The sequence below is a fragment of the Haliotis rufescens genome, unplaced genomic scaffold (genome assembly GCF_023055435.1).
Source record: "Haliotis rufescens isolate VD_foot unplaced genomic scaffold, xgHalRufe1.0.p SCAF_16, whole genome shotgun sequence".
In the NCBI taxonomy this organism is placed as follows: Eukaryota; Metazoa; Mollusca; class Gastropoda; order Lepetellida; family Haliotidae; genus Haliotis; species Haliotis rufescens.
This window is the reverse complement of record NW_025963846.1, coordinates 29,908,142-29,925,963: the sequence shown is the minus strand read 5'-3', so window position 1 is coordinate 29,925,963 and position 17,822 is coordinate 29,908,142. Positions and strand designations below refer to the sequence as shown.

The 17,822-nt window shown below is 40.6% G+C and overlaps 2 protein-coding genes across 6 annotated transcripts in view; one reads left to right on the top strand and one right to left on the bottom strand.

Annotated features, from left to right (window-relative positions):
• The window catches only part of LOC124122333, a 156,196-nt gene that overhangs the window by 47,533 nt on the left and 90,841 nt on the right, over positions 1–17,822 (top strand). The gene's annotated exons all lie outside the window — the stretch shown is intronic.
• LOC124122334 (endochitinase A-like) overlaps positions 8,151–17,822 on the bottom strand; it is a 32,841-nt gene continuing 23,169 nt past the window's right edge. For 2 of the 5 annotated variants that reach the window (XM_048397111.1, XM_048397115.1), the window contains 8 exons: positions 17,727–17,793; positions 16,985–17,028; positions 16,799–16,865; positions 16,019–16,056; positions 11,429–11,755; positions 11,165–11,285; positions 10,796–10,853; positions 8,151–10,273 (listed from right to left, as the gene is read on the bottom strand). In XM_048397111.1, coding sequence (XP_048253068.1) covers positions 9,074–10,273; positions 10,796–10,853; positions 11,165–11,285; positions 11,429–11,755; positions 16,019–16,056; positions 16,799–16,865; positions 16,985–17,028; positions 17,727–17,793 — 1,922 coding nt within the window. In that variant the 3' untranslated portion in view covers positions 8,151–9,073. The remainder of the gene's footprint in view (positions 10,274–10,795; positions 10,854–11,164; positions 11,286–11,428; positions 11,756–16,018; positions 16,057–16,798; positions 16,866–16,984; positions 17,029–17,726; positions 17,794–17,822) is intronic. The other 3 variants (XM_048397113.1, XM_048397114.1, XM_048397112.1) reach the window with 3 other exon arrangements.

Here is a 17,822-nt window from a genome sequence, read left to right as displayed (position 1 = left end):
TACCAGTGGGCACTATTTGAGTCTCCTATCACCATGTACCAGTGGGCAGTAGGTGATTCTCCTATCACCATGTACCAGTGGGCAGTAGGTGAGTCTCCTATCACCATGTACCAGTGGGCAGTATGTGAGTCTCCTATCACCATGTACCAATGGGCAGTAGGTGAGTCTCCTATCACCATGTTCTAGTTGGCAGTAGGTGCGTCTCCTTTCACCATGTACCAGTAGGCAGTAGGTGAGTGTCCTATCACCATGTACCAGTGGGCAGTAGGTGAGTCTCCTGTCACCATGTACAATAGGGTAGCAGGTGAGTCGCCAATCATGTAAGAGTGGGCGGTAGGAAGGTCTCCCATCACCATGTACCAATGGGCCGTAGGTGAGTCTCCTAACACCCTGTACCAGTGGGCAGTAGATGAGTACCCAATCATGTAAGAGTTGGCAGTAGGAATGTTCCCCATGATCATATACCAGTGGACAGTTGGTAAGTCCCCCATCACCATGTTCCAGTGGGCAGTAGGTGAGTCTCCTATCACCCTGTACTAGTGGGCAGTAGGTGAGTCTCCCGTCACCATGTACAAGTGGGTAGAAGATGAGTCGCCAATCATGTAAGAGTGGGCGGTAGGAAAGTCCGCCATCATCATGTAGCAGTGAGCAGTAGGTGAGTACCCAATCATGTAAGAGTGGGCCGTAGGAAAGTAACCCATCACCATGTTCTTGTAGGCAGTCAGTAAGGGCTTCACTTGGGAGGATCTAGATTAAGAATGTATGAGATTATTTATACCGCATGCTGTGGGCGAAAATCTCCCATAACAAGGGATGTAGGCCTTAGACGTGTACCCCTTTGTGGAAACCAACGCGCACGCGTATTATGCTGTCAAAACAATGATTATATCAGGGCTAATATGGTTCTCGGACCAGCAAGCGCAGGATCGACTCACATGTCGGACGCAAATCGTGGATTATTTAGGAGTGCGCCACCTATATTAAACTCAGATTACGAATATTGAACTTAGTAATAAAACTATATGTTTATTTGGACATGGAGAAATACAGAAACAAAACTTTGGATAGTCTAGTGTGACCTGAGCAGCATCCAAACCTGTAGGTAATAACATCGACTCTCCATGCAGGTCTGATGGAGGGCGGGACACAGGTGCAGGGCTTCACTAATGTTGGTAGAAACCCTCAAGGAACAGTTTCTGCCCAGAAGCTCTCTCACAACTCCAGACTGTATGTGTCAGTATTCGCCACTAACGCTGCCGGCCTGACATCACTGACCAGAGCTGAATTAGTGACGGTGGACATGACACCACCAACTATACAACAAGTCAACGATGGTTCAGGTAAAACAGGGAATTGAAACGTGTCTGGCAATAACATCGTTTACCATTCCAAATACTACTGCATGCGTGTGCATTCAAGCATGTCTGTCTCTCCATGGCCTATTCCTTTATAATGACCATAACATTTTGTGATCATTTTACTGGACAACAAGCTATAATGTTCCATTGATATATGATCACACAGCTATAATGTTCCATTGCTATATGATCACACAGCTATAATGTTCCACTTCTAGGAGTTGATGCAGACTTCCTTTCACCAGAGGACATGGCAGCGAACTGGGCTGTAGAAGATCAGGAATCGGATTCTATCAACTGTGACATTGCTATAGGTTAGGAAGAGACATATTGATGCAACATGCTTGTTGTCATAATCAATTAGAAAAATACATTAATCAACAAAAAGGTAAATTCGTGTAGAAACTGCATAAGCTGATGTTGTTTCAACACGTCTTTGTGTATCCCAACGGAACTTCATTTTCAATATCGTCTGACTGAATAGCTGTTATATCTTCTGCAGGACACACGCCCGGAGATGACGACGTCCGTCGGTTTGCTCGAACTAATCCCGGAGTAAGATTTACCAGGTGGAATCTGACTGATATAGTGACGTCATCTAGTGTCAAGGTGTACACGACAGTACGTTGCCATAACAACGCGGGGCAGGCCTCCGAGTCCTCATCTGATGGTGTAGTCATCGTGTCCCAGTTGGCATCTGTAGCTGGCTTCAAGGTCCTGGAGGAGAGCCCCTCTGTGTTCTCAGACAGAGGCCAGTGCCACGTAGCCCGAGACACTGTGAGACTTCACTGGGAGGGGGGAGAAACCCAGAGTCCTTACACTACGCTGGTATGTCGATTCGAGCTGACTTCTTCAACATAGCTACTTGCTCTAGTCACAACTACCATGTATGAAGCTGGTGTTTGTAACATTCTTACTTATTTGTTTTCTGTTTTTAATTAAACATATAGGTTCACATCGAGGGCAGCAGTTTGATCTACGAACAGATCGTTCCGAGTATATTCACATACACATCTGCCCAGCTGTGTGGCCTGAAACTCAGCGACCTGACAACCTACAACATCAGCGCCATGCATGTGCTGGACAAGCCAGGGTACCCGACAGAAGCTTCTATCACCACGGATGGACCGCCACCAAGTCTAAACAGTAAGACAGCACAACAGTTATCGTAAAAACAGCAAATTCGAAAATACAGTTTTAAATGCAACAAAATTCAATGTTATGTTGTATCTGTTTCCTGACAGTGATGTCTGGTTTACTTCAGAAGCAGCCATGATCTCGTCCAGGACGTCCGACAGGATGACCATTCTGTCCTGGCCTGGCCTGTTTACCTCACCCTGGGGCCAGCTTGTGTATGAAGTGATGGTGGGCAGGGTGGAGGGTGGGGCAGATGTGATGGACGGGCTGCTGACACGCCAGGAGCAGATGGAGCTCAACCTGTCCTCGCACCCGCTAACTGTCACTGCCGTATATGTCTCTATAACAGGCATTGATCCGTGTGGATACACTGCTTACTACTCCCAGGTTGTGGGTGTCGGCCCGTGACTCCAACTGATTCGTGGATGTGTAAATCGGGATTAAACATTGTTTTCTAATTTTGACAATGTAATTTGATCCCACCCGCCCATGCTCACAGGTACAATACGTGTATAAAATCAGCCACTTTGATCATTATGGCCAATTTTGAAATTATATGTATACTCAAGTTATTTGGTCATTGCACTTTTGAAAATGTCCTGATCTCAAAACTGTGTCCAGATTTGTTTCTGAAGATACTCAAACGCACAACATAAATACTTTCTCCTACCTTGTAATAACTCCCCCTATTTTTAAAGATTGATTTAATAACACCCAACTGTTGTTCTGGGAATGTGCCAGTACCAAGAACCATGTTACAAAGTTTGATAAAAATATCTTTAAAGACATCAATGGTTGTTAAAACAGATACATTAATGATATTATCAATAACAGCAGCTTTGTCATTTTTTTCAAATTCACAGTTTTGGAATTTCACATTTTGAAAGAGCTGTATTAAGTAGTGTGCTTTCTCAGTGTTTACGTCACGTAGATTATCTATATCGAAGACATCTTCTGTCGAAACTTCTTATAAAGTTATAAAAAAGTTGAATGCAAATTCAACCATGAGAGTAAGGATAAGCTGAGAAGGAATAATCCAAGGTTAACAATCTCATTATCTGTTGGACGTGATCAAAGATATTTATGCTGAATATATAACAATAACCAATAACCATGCTTCATTAGTATAATGTGTTGTGTATTTGTCATTCTTGTACCCAATAAATTATAATCATATAGTTTGGTTCTTTGTTTGGGTTCATCAATTTAATTACGAATTCGGAGGTAGCAGCTAGGGGGTTAGCTGTGCACACAACTGTGAACTTTATTATAAGCTGTTGGGGTTTGGGGAGGATCCCGCATGAGTAATTAACAGACAAGTGCAAGCGCTTATCCCCACCCGACAATAACTACCCTGCTAACTCCTAACCCACAATGAGACGACATTGTGTTCATATCGCCAATGAGCTAGGAGATAACTAGCAAACCTGTTAAGCGGAAAGTTTGTCCAGGGCCCACTTGCACAAAGCGACTATTGTAAGCTATTTAACTATGTTAAAGTATGGGAGATACGATCATCTTAGCGCTAAAGACTGTTTATGCAAGTGGGCCCTGGGCTTCGTTTCACAAAGCGATCTTAGCGCTAACGTGATCGTAGGTCCCATACTTTAACATAGACTTACGAACATCTTAGCGCTAAGACTGCTTTGTGCAAATGGGCCGAGGTCCCTTCATTGTCAATCAACCTGTTATTCTCAATACTGAAAGGCCTCATGCCACAGTATATGTATTGCAAGATACAAGCGCAGAGGGTGCATAAACGCATTACTTCCTAATTGACATGCCAAGATAAATATACACTGATAAGTTACGAACGACATTTGTCTGAACTGATTTCATCAAAGAAACATTTTTTTACTTTTGGATGAACAATATAAAACCGTTTTATGTATGTTTTTCTAACCTTATTCATCCTCCACTGGATCTGAATTACATTGCGAACACAATCTCTTATCTATTGGTATGTAATTGTACCTTCCCAGTGCAAGCATCAACCAGTGTGAACTACATCTGAATTGTGACTGTGATGTCCTTAACTTCCTCAGGTTTATATGCATTGAATAGCTTTCAGTAGGTGAGTGAGTGAGTGAGTGAGTATGGTTTTACGCCGCTTTTAGCAATATTCCAGCAATATCACGGCGGTGGACACCAGAAATGGGCTTCACACATTGTACCCATTCAGTAGGTAATAATGATGTGTATAACTTATTGAAGCAACATTTACATCATGGATCAACAATAAGAAGTCCACTGTTGGATGTACATATCCACAATAGTTTGTCTTAGTGACATTAAAACAAAGTTCTTGATTGTTTGTGACACACCATGATTATACCATACATAACAGTAACCACATTTATAGAGGAAGATCTTCACATGAAACTGAATGTTTCTGAGTGTATTTGAATTCCCTCTTTCATGATTACGTTTTATCTGTTCGGCAAATTCATTAATAAAGAATGCGAAGAGAAAAGGGCTTAACACACAGCATTGTCGCAACACTCCAGACTCACAAGGAAAAGTCTCTGAATATATGCCATTATTTTACCTTTTGATAAATATTACATAATACTTTTCCCATGGTGTTACCTTCAGAACAAAAAATAAAACATTATTTACTTCCACATACCGAATCAAATGTTATACCTCTGGAATCAACATCATTTGTTCGTCCTTTTTGTGTATATTGTTGTGTTAAACGAGAAACAAACAAACGTATAGGAATAATTACACTACGTGTCCATTCTTTTGGAAAATACAATGTTTCCAGAATTGAATTGAAAAAGTTTCCAAATAGGGAAGAAGGATGTCATTCATTGTTTCCTGAACTTATGTTGTTTTCAAATAATGAATAGTGTCTTAAATGCGTTTTGTGGTTAACTGAGCCCTACTACAGTTCCGTGTCGTCAGAAGTAAGGTAAGTCATGACTCGCTTGATCAGAATCAGTCATCTTAGTCAAGGAGTGATTGGTCTGTCGACTCTTACTCCGAACTGTCTCTATCTGCATTCATGTACCGGCCCTTGCACTCACCAGGAATACACGTGTTATACTCACATACTTTTAATAACGTTCCAGTCCATCTTCAAATACAACTTCGACATAAGACAGACTAGACTCGTCACAGACTGGACAGAGTGATAACGATCTGCCTCAGTCACTGCCAAAACCGCGCACCATGTACTACTAGTGTTGAACGTATCTTTTTAAAGGGGTCGAGTCTCACTTTTCTTTGCAACAATGTTACAATGTCTCAGTTTGATTCGTTAAAAGTTTAGGTATGACCATGAACTCAAGTGTGTCATAATCGGAAAAATACCGAAGCCTACGTGCCAGATTGAGCATCTCTCTATTGATTTTGTAACTCACTTCCTGATTCCACAAATGAAAAGTATCTTACCTCATTCATGAATCATAAAGTACGCTACCATAATGTGGATAATAGCTCTGCATCGAACTCTGTATACCTAATGCAACCACATCATTGCAGCTATGAACAGATTAATTTGTTACAATATTTTTACCAATTTCTAATGTTTTTGAGGCGCATTTTAACCTTATAACAATAGCAGAGAATATTTCTTTTCTCTTCTTCCGATGTCTGGCTCATACCAACAATATCACCCGACGCCAAAAACGGAATGCATTCAAGGTCAGTACTGCAGTTTTACTTTAAGTCCTGACATATTTCAAATTTTAAAATCAACATAACTTTTATCACTGCTGTGATTATGATATCTCTTGAGCTCCGACCACATCCCTGTCTGTACCTGTCCCCTCCCTAAGTCAACCTCCACTCTCACCTCTCACCGTGCTGGATTCACTTTTACATGAAGCATACGTATAATGCTTTGGAGCGATGTCTATTCGGATTCTCATTTTTACACTTTCTCATTTCTTGTCTCCGTGTCCTGTAAACCAAGAGCAGTTATTGCATCACTGATTGATTGGGGTGATATGATGAACACTTATGGGAATGTTTATGATCTAAAAGTTATGGTGTTGCAAATGATTTGACTCAAGACTGTTCATCATATTATCCCAATCAGTCATACAATAACTGCTCGTGGTTTATCAGGTTTCTGATGTCCGATTTGATTTCCATCAGTGTCAATAGGTTGATATTGTTATTTTCTCTGATTGAATTAATTACTTTTTCTACTTGCATGTAGTGTAGGATTCATTTGTCCCTTCTGGGATACCATAGATGATGATGTTTTTTTCTCCTACTCCCGCTTTCTAAGTCCTCTACATGGTTTCCCACCTCAGTGAATTCTATCGTAACATCATCCACTTTTTCCCGAACCACATCAACATCCAATCGGATTATATTCTGTTTTTCCCTGTTAGTATACATTTTCTTTTGTAATCCTGAGACGTCACATCTAAGCAAACCTGTATCATCTCTCATAGAACCTGTGTCATTTCTTAACGTTTCCTTCCTTGATTTGCTGGATAATGGAACTCTGCATGCCTGGCAAGTCGGTTCTCAATGGGCTGGGTTACGTTATGATGCATCGTCATTGTAGCTGCCTGGTTTTCAATATGTAAACCTGTTGTAATCAGTGACACAAACACTCATCTCCGCACCCGGGAGGGGTAGATTGGTAAATTGATATTCTGTCTCCCGTATATACTGCATGTTGTAAGCAATAGACAATAGAGCGGGATACCCTGAGCAGTATTACTGTACAAAGTAGAAGCCTGTAAGCAGTGACAGTGCCCTTTGTCCATTGGGGTGTGTGTGTGTGTGGGGGGGTAATGAAACAGCCGATCCTTGCTCTCCAGATATCGACCGATACACCTTTTTGGCACCGAAGACATTCTTAACGTGGAATCATTACACAGAAAAGCAGCGATTTCACGTACAGCCACTCTCCAAGGGAGGTAAATAATTTTGTCCATTTTCTACTTATTTTTCTACTTGTCAGAGTTTAAGGGTGTATTTCATAACATAGTGGTAATACCGGGTGTTCGCAAAAAGGTGTGTATCCTTCTCGCCAGTGGCATCCGTTGAAACACATGCCAAAAAACAATGATTCACAGTAATCATTCAAATATGTTTTGTTTTTATTTAACTGTATTTCCACGTGGGGTTTGGTATGTTCACGCACAAAGTATCAAAATTATATTTCCTGTCTCATGGGTGTAAATTTGGGATGGCTTAGATGGCTTTAAATGTATAAATAGAGAAGAATCATGGGCGACAGAGATATACAAAGATATATTATAGCCGTGCCTGGGTCTGCTGGTTATTGGTTTGAATCATCAATTCACACACACATGTCCGTAATCATGGGCTTCAACGCAACAGGAAATGTCCATAATCTGCGTCAATTGGAGCTTTCACCCTCCTTTATGATAACTCGCCGTGAAAGTGAAGTTTTCTTCAAAACTCACTCACTCCAGAGTCAGGGAGGCAACTGCCCAGTCGAGACAGTATGGCTGTTATTATCACCACCAGAACGTTGTTCAGTCCCAAAATGGCGGATTATATCACCCAGCTCACACAGACACCAAGGAAAACTGATGGAGGGGTGCGAAATATGTGAATTTGAATTAAAATTGATGTGGTGCCTGTTATTATGGCACAAATAACGACTTCATATACATTAATTTGTAATATAATGGACATTTTATTGCTTTGTATGTACAGTGTTCATATAAATTTATTCGAGGTGATAGTGAATAGGAGTTGGTTAAATAACAAAAACAGTAAAGCCCTAAAGTAGAGCCAAGGTGACATAATGGCTTGGTTATTAACTAGATATCATCATCATATATGAAATGAAACAGTGTCATATTTTTGGGATGTGTATAGGGAATACAATAAAATAAAAAACGATCATTCTGATCAACGGAAACAAAACGAATATCAGGAACACAATGTGTACAGACATCATTGTACACGTTCATGTCTACTTCATGTTAATGTTGAATGAGTGAGTGAGTTGGGTTTGACGCCGCTTTTAACAGTATTCCAGTTATATCGCGGCGTGTCATATTGAATGAGTTGATAATCACATGAAATGTTAATGGTGAGTGGGTTGTGATAAACGCCGCTTTTAACAGTTTGCCAGTTATATCGCGATGTGTCAGCTTAATGTGGGAGTAAAGCCCGAAGTTATGCAGGTCTCTGACGTTTACCACTTCTTTGAAACCCACGAGCAAGGGTATGGTGCTGACAAACCAAGAAACAATCGGGGCGAACCGAGATTCGAGCCCATATGTTTCTGGCGTGCCCAAGGGACGCAACTCTGCACAAAATATGTTCAACCGATTTGTGTCTAATAGTGCAAACACAGAAGCCATGGTTCCCCATGGGTGTCACTGAAATATGTCCATTGAAAAAAAGTCAGGTGATCAAGGTTGGCAAAGGACATCGATCAACTCCAACTCTGTTATTCAGTCAACGTGAATCTGACATCTGTGGACAAGATATATTCTCAGGTAAATGTATCCTATACATGAAATGAGGTTCCAATCGTGTTCTTCATTGTCTAGAGCCAACCGGTATGTATAATCCATTGTTAAGAAGTTCAAATCATATCTGAATAGGTGACATCATGTACTGTGGGGTTAAGTCTGATCCTCCAGAATGAAGTACTCTCGTGAAGGTCCACATGGATCATCAGGGGGTTCTGATTCTCTCTTGGGTGTCGCCTCTCCAAGTTTGGTGTAGGGTTCTTGTTCTTCCTCAGTGGAGCGTTTCCCTTCCAGTTTGTTGTACGTGTCTTCTGGTTTCTCAAGGACGAAATAATCAGCTGCTGTACCGTTGTTTCCAGCTGGGCTGTTGTCTTCATTGTCATCTACCATTGATCCCAATTTGTTGTATGTACCCTGCACATCAGTTGTAGTCTCAGTAGCGCCACCTCTGACCAGTCTGTTGTAGTCGCCGTCTGTCGGGTCATCCTTCTCCAGAACGAAGTACTCAGCAGCAGATGGTGGTGTATCGTCCTGTACCGCCATCCCCGGGGCTGCTTGTGCCAGTTTGTTGGATGTGTCTTCAGGTGTCTCTAGGACGAAATAATCAGCAGCTGTCCCGATGTTTCTACCTGGCTCGTTGTCATCATTATCATATTTTGTTGATCCCAATTTGTTGTATGTCCCCTGCACATCAGTTGTAGTCTCAGAAGCGCCCTCTCTGACCAGTCTGTTGTATGTACCCTGCACATCAGTTCCTGTCTCAGTAGCGCCCTCTCTGCCCAGTCTGTCGTATGTGCCCTGCACATCAGTTCCTGTCTCAGTAGCGCCCTCTCTGCCCAGTCTGTTGTATGTACCCTGCACATCAGTTCCTGTCTCAGTAGCACCATCTCTGACCAGTCTGTTGTATGTGCCCTGCACATCAGTTCCTGTCTCAGCAGCGCCATCTCTGACCAGTCTGTTGTACGTACCATGTACGTCAGTTCCTGTCTTAGTAGCGCCATCTCTGACCAATTTGTTATAGTCGCCGCCTGTCGGATCATCCTTTTCCAGAACAAAGTACTCTGCAGCAGGTTGTGGTGTACCGCCCTGTACCGCCATCCCGGGAGCTGCTTGTGCCAGGGAATACACAGCTGCCCCAGTCATGTCATCTGTTATGTCTACATAGTCCCCCTGGTCGCAGGCAGAAGGATCCACCCCCAGCTGGTTGTCGTCTCCCTCTTTGATGACGTCATACACATCTGACGGGGCACTGGACGCTTGTTGTACAGCTGAAACCTTAATGAGATCCGGGACTTGGGATGTCACCGCATTTGTACCAGGGGAGGATTTCCCACTTGAACTGGTGGTGTGAATCTTAAAAGAAGCATAATAATGGCTTGTCAGTCTTACATAGCATCACTTCTATGTACCTGTTTACACGTGACGTCGCACTGAATGACTACAGTTAGCTTGTTAACGTGCATTTGTGATACCTGGTAATAGTTGTTAGCAGAATATACACCTTGAACATCAATAATATATTGACCGTAATATACCGTTATAAGTGCTAAAATTACCAGCCTAATTGGCATTGTCATTAACTTAGTCCTATTCGTAAAACAACACACTAATATCTATATGAATTCGAAACCCTTATTCCATTATTGCAACACTGAACATTTGGCTACCTAGTTGGGAGAAGTGTTAAGTCTATTTCGAATCAGTATTTAGAAACGACACTGATGAATACATGTGTTATTTCTACTATTGAACTAACCCAATACTAATCAATCTATCAACTTGTACATATTTTGTAATTGCTTCCACCTATCAGAAGTATATCACACATAAAAGAGTTTGGATAAGATTGAAATATGACAGCAACAAACAATTTACCAATCCCAGATAGGTGTGGGATTCCTTCGTCCCTGCTCCGTCTTCATCTTCTGTATGTCTATAAATATTTTTAAAAATACGTTAATTAGGGTGAAGTGGAAGTTCATCATGTGCTAGTGATATTGTCTAACACCAATTTACAAACAACTTGATTCCCCTCAGTTTTCTGTAAATAATAATGACGTCTGATATGAGGATCATGATAACGTTCTTAATGTCTTAATGTCTTTATGATTAATCAGACAATTTTACAATAGCCATGCTCCAAAGATAATTTAATGATGGATGTTGACATTTTCACACATATTAAACACTTTATAATCATTTACTTGACTAATGCGTTATGGCGTCAGGAATGTTTTGAAGTACCTTCTTCTTGAGCGACATGCACGACAAAGGAGTACGATGACAACCGTGATGACGACGCCCCCAAAGAGTCCTCCAACGACTCCTCCAACGAGAACTCCCATCTGAGATCCGACTTGTTCATCTACGTGAAACCGTATGCAATGATTATGACAATAAGTTTTTCAATTGACAATTCATTGATACAAATACACATTGCCTGATATAAATTATGTATTATTCTATTTAATTTCTCAAAACCATTGGTTCACTGTTGTTTGAACAGACCTGTTCCTGCAAAAGCTGTATCAGTGGTTGTACCAGAGGCTGTTTTGCCGCTGGATAGACCAGGGGTTGCAGTATCTGTGCCGGATGCAGGGGATGCAGTACCAGTAAGTGTGTCGGATGTTGTCTTGCCACTCGCTGGACCAGGGGTAGGTGTGTCAGTTTGTGTGCCAGATGCTGTAGTATCAGTAGTTATTGTGGAGGCTGCAGTGTCGCTGGCTGGACCAGATGATGCAGCAATGGTGGGTTCGCTGCTAATAGTAGTAGTAGTACTTGTGATTGTGTCAGAGGTTGTGGTACCATTTGTCATAGTATCGGTTGGTGGTGTGCCTAGTATTAAAGAGAGTAAAGCGTTTGAAACGGTAATATCTGTAATTGAAACATAGTATCTTTAAATAAGCTGGTGTATAATATTATGATAGGCCAACAGATGTCCGCTCTTGTAATGTGATTAGTTGCAGGTAAGCGCAATCACGTGCTGTTATGTAAGATGCGACAGCCTTGAACTAACGCCGGTCAAGTGGCAGGCTCGTCTCTCTACTCCCGCGTATGTCGTTCCTCCCTGAGAACCCAACAGAAACATGGCCTAATGTCTCTGCTACTGTTTTATCCTTTGGCGCTCTAGGGCGCTCGGATTTGCTGTGCAGAGTTCCGTCCCTTGGGTACGCCAGAAATCTATGACCGCAGTTTCGACCCCGTATCGCCTCGATTATGTTTCTAGGTTTGTCAGGACCATCACCGTACTCACGGCTTTCACCGAAGTGATAAACGTATTAGACTTGCTTTACTTCGGGCTGTCCTCCCACATTAACCTGACACACCCTGATATATGGCATTGCCATCCTAAGGAACATTTCGGACTTTAACGTCTAACATTTTCGATCCGTTTATCGGCCATTAGTTGACCAAATTCTAACACCACAGGTCACTTGGACCGAAGAAGACCCTGCCATACATGCACATTGAAAATTATTACGAATGTATAAACAGTAAAAATGATAACCGATGACATCCTTAACTCTATTCACGTCATAAACGGTGACAAAAACCGATAACATATTTACCAGGAACACGATGCAAGGGCCGTGCTGGAACAATTGTGAACACATACTTTGGCCTTGTGTCTGCATAAGCCAGACGTCCTTGTGTTTCAGTATATGCTCTAAATATGTATACATTAACTTGAAGATGAACACACAATACCACTTAGAAAGTGGTCAAAAGAAATAAATGTTATATTTGGGATAACACTTTTTAGTTAAGTACAGATTCTAGTACTTATTTGGGTTGAAGATGTTCGCATCAGCAGCCCTGTACGATCCTCGCAAGTCTGCGGTAGTAACTACCGCACTCTAGTGGGCGGAGCTTATAAAAGTGATTTGACAGGTCTATATGACGTCATGATAACACATACATTTCATTGGTTAATGCGTAAACGGGTGACGTCATGTAAACACCCACCCACGTGGGTCGTTTGACAACAAGGACGTAAGTTTTAATGGTAATATAAATATCTACCAAACGATTCCAAGACTTTTCAACAAACGCGTACGTCTTTGGTTTCAAAACCTACCTGCCATGTCGTCTTCACATCTTCATAAAATGATACCGTGGAATGTCCACGATTTATCCAACACACAAATTATAGTTCTAGAACGAAATACGTTTGTCGTGATGCATATGAGCAGTGTAAATGAAGAAACATAATATGTGTTGGGGCACCAATCGCTATCCTGTGGTGTACGGTATAACTGCAGTTTACAAATAGCATTTCTCACAATATATACGGCAATCGGTGATTTCAACAATGTTTTTCTTCGTTGTGTTCGTCTTGCCTCATCTGGAATCTGGATGACAACGATCGTGTAAAAAACCCTGGTAATGGTCAAAAATATTTTCAAGTGATCAAAGTAGTTTCTTGTCGTTTTTTCATTGCCCAGTAGCAATGTATTTTGGCAAAGTCTCACTTGTCCGATGAAGCTCCTCATGCCGAAGTAACTCGATCCGTGAAACTTGGCGGGTCCCAGTGACCCAGATCCCTGTTGATTGGCATGCCAAGTGTCATTTGCATAAGGCCATCCATATTTTTTGTATGTGTTTCTCCCCTCAAGCCTCAATTAATCAGAGAGCGGGCGGACGAAATAAAATATATGACAGACTTATCAAAAAATGTCTTTCAATAATTGTGTAAGTTATTTTATGACATTTAAAAAAAGGTTCAACACTTGGTACTAGAATCTAGTCTATGAATTAATTTATGATGTAGATCGATTCGCTTTTTTCGGAAAAGAATTTTTAATAAACATGGGAACAAAGATAAAGTTGACCTGGTTCTTTTATGACGGTGCAATTGTAGATCTAGTAGTATTTCTTTTATTAGATCGGTGCGCAATTTTCCACAGCGGCAGCAAAATTGAGACACGAAGACATTATATTATTTCACGTCGGAATGGAGATAAAAATATTCAAAAACGGACAGCCTCATAGACTACGAAACGATGTTCAGAAAAATATTTGTTCACATTAATTCTGTCATGTGCGTGAAAATGGGTTTCAACATTACTTTCATCAAGCTTACATTCAGGTCGCTGGCTACTTCAGTAGTGTTTTGTCTCGAAGCTCAAAGCAACAATGTTTCTCTCAGATACATTTTTCTCTCCATCCATGACGAACATCTGTCATAATGTCAATGCCTCAACAATCTTCCTGGGCAGTCGAATTCAACAATGTAATACACACGGCCTCATTCACGGCGTCATCGCAAAGATTCCTTCCGAATACCCACCACGTGATCAGGGTTACGACCTTGGGATAAATTAATAAATTATTTTGCATTTTTAAGAAAAGATTTTTTTCGTGAATATTATTATTAAAAAATATCCTGTACATGGTACTTTTTCATTGCACTGGGTATTTCTTTTATAACTTTCTAAAACTTTTTATTTTCGCCTTTCTGAACACGCGATCTCCTAGCAACCACGCCCCATGAGCGCATCGAGTTGCTGCTTACAACTGTCAAGAACTTTGCAATTTCGCTTGTCTTCAATATAAGCAACAGAACATTTTCATGTGGAGCCGAATTTGACGAAGAATTGTTCGAGATAATCAGGGAGCCTTAGGTCATTTCGATTGTGACATTGGTGACTTTATCGTGGAGAAGGTTCCAGTTCAAGATGACATCATTCCGATTCACAACTCGAATCGACAAGATGGCGCCTCTCTTCCCGCCCTTGCAAGTGCAACAGAAACTTTGATAAATTCAGTGCCGATTCTTGGGATTAGTGAATCAGTGTCACAGCTAGATTTCATTTTGGAACCAGATGAAGCCGAATATGTATGTTCACACTTCTTTTGTCAACCATGCGTGACACGGCACAGGCAATCGCAGTTAGGGAATGGTGCGGCCACCATGTTGCAGAAATTCGTCGATTCGAACACATTGTTTCTGGACTGAGCTAAATAAACGAAGTGTTTGGAGAGATCGTAGATACTTGGACTTGAAGAAACGGAATTAAACGTTGCAGCAGATGAAGGATAGGTGTTGACAAAACGGGAAAGGGATCCCAGATTGTATTTTAAAACTTGTGCGCGAAGTGTATCCAAATACCCCGAACAAAAAATACATGGGACAAGTGTGGATCTAATGATCAAACTCAGTTTTGTGTTTGAAAATTCTGTGAAAGAAAAGGAAATTCATAATTAAAGTTGTCTTGGAATATGTGTATTGGAGTTTTCGTTTATCGTAAGTACAATATTATCTGGATACGCCTTCAGTAGGTCAAAACATCAGGTATATTTCGTTACTTATTTACCAGTTGCTTATGTGCATTGTTATGTTGATACACGTGACATATTCATCTATGGAAGTCAAGCTGAGAAATATTGGCGCAACTTCTGGTGCTTCAAATTAGGCCCCTTCCTAAACACTAGTTGAAAAATCGGTGTAATAATTTAGGTTTTATAAATATTAACTGATTATTGTGTGGCACAAATCTAACTGTTGAATGCAAATGACCAAAAGTAAACAAATATCTGTAATTTTCGGATTGAACTGAAAGAATCGCGTCGCCAATTTCGTATTTAAATATCGTTACTGTTACATTAACCGAAACTGATGTTCTGCCGTAAAAATATGCAACACAATTCACTTTGACCACAAATGCATTGAATGTGTCACATGACCATGTGCTTTGCTATTTATAGCGCAACCGTAAATAAGCTCCGCCCACTGTGATTGATGCAGACGCCAAACACGATCGATTCGATTTTTTATGATAAAACTACAGAAAATCTATTGACTTATATCTTGATATGGAGCCATTTGTTGTATCCATGGTTTGTCATTCAAGTTGATACGAAGTTTGACGGTCAATGGTGATCTGGTTCCCTTATGGTTTTCAAAAAACGTCTCCCGACACTCAGTTGTGTTTACATTGTCAGTCATTGTTCGAAACTGAAACACCGCCACCTTGCGGGCTATTTATAGTCAGGGTGGGGCTTAGTGTACATGTACATCAGAGATGTGAAATATTTCGTGGTAAAATGAACATTCATTTGTCATTCAATTCCTCAAACTAACTGTTCTGTACTTACAATTCTTGGATTCCGCCTCGCAGACACATCTGAAAAACCTGTACGACAATGGTAAATTTATTTTATTTTATGTATGGAACGTTCATGTTTGTGAAATTCGTATTCAGCTTTGTAATACACTACATAGTTCAAGATAAGGCTTCCAGGATTTTCTATATTTGATGTTTATTTATTTCATATTTCAAATTACGGTGCTATATCGAGCTGTAATATATAAATAAAATCAACAGGAATGCAATAATCATATTAACTCGTGTAGTCAGCATGTGTAAGTTGAAGGCTATAAAAAGCAAAACAGTAGGGCCTGTGTTATCAGTCAATTAGTCCAAATGTGTCGCTAGCAACTACGTGTATATATACTCTACAAAAGACGAAACGCAAAAGTGATTTTTGATGGACAGATGGTTATCGATTGCTTAGAATTACGTGATATTTACTACATCTTCATGCATCTTCAACATCTTCGTCCAGGCAGGATAGTAAATTCATTGGTTAGATTTGCACCATATGACCTCGTGTGGTTGTTGTTGTTGTTGTTGTTTTCAGGTGGACAATTGACTTGCCTTTGCATGTGTTTGTGACGGGAGCCATCGGTGGCCTTTGGCGCACACCTGGTATCATTTGATATTTGATAGTGACTCGAATCGTACAATCGACTCTTCTTTTGGCAGAAATGGTTAATACTTTCTGGCCGCTGTGACTAATTATTAAGTAAGTAAAATTCCCAAGACATTTTTTCGCAGTGTGGAAACATCTACAGAATGTTAATGTTGAATTTACCCTATAAGGCATTTCTTCCAACAGGCATCTGTCCTTTGACATTCAGTACAGGAACACGGCAATTCACCTGAAATTTAATATACGTGTTAAAATCTACAATTATGTCAAACATTAACCCAAACATACATTATCTCAAAGTTTGGAAATCATAAAAATAACTTTGCGGAAATTATTCGTTCACATTACCTGGGCCTATGCATGTTCTTGCCAACTGATTCCCATCTTTAAATCTGGAAACATATTCAATATCACATATTCAACATGAAAAAAGTAGTAACTCTCACTAAAATATCATGATAACTCGCGTAACGGTACGACTTCAATCAAATCATTTGCCTTTGCATGTGTGCTTGCGAACATCTGGTATCATCAATATCTGATAGTGATTCATGCTTATGAAATAGTCGAGATTTCTTATGATTATGGGCGTCGCTTTGTCTCTTATTATATTATTATTATTTTACATATTAAAATAAATAAAAAGGTTTTGGGAGATCCTGACACAGTCGGGCTAGTTTGGTACATCCCCTTGCCCCCTCAACACACAACCCAGACATCGAATGGGACTTGTCCCAGAAAGCGCTGCCTACTCAAACCCACACAGAACCTTTCGGAGAAGTTGAAGATTCCCCAACACTGCAGCCTTCTGTATTACTCAGATTGTCAAAAGGCTGTGTTCCTGGTAACAAACCCGGGTACTTTTCCACTGTCAGTTAACCGATTGTGAGGTACCAAACCTAAGGCACCGAGAACAATGTAGGGTTTGGTGCTTGATATTGCTGGAGTATTGTTTAACATCAGTGTCAAACCGAATTCACTCACTATTTGGTTTGACGGTCTTTTGTGAGTGAGTGGACCAAACTGTATAAAGGATAACGTATTTGACATATACCAAAAGTAATTTTAAAAATAGTTTAAAACTACGTACTTGAAAACAAAGTTTATCCAAGCTATGTCACGTGTTGGGCCTCCATCTAAAACACAATTCATAATATCTGAAAAAAACATCACGCAGAATGTCACG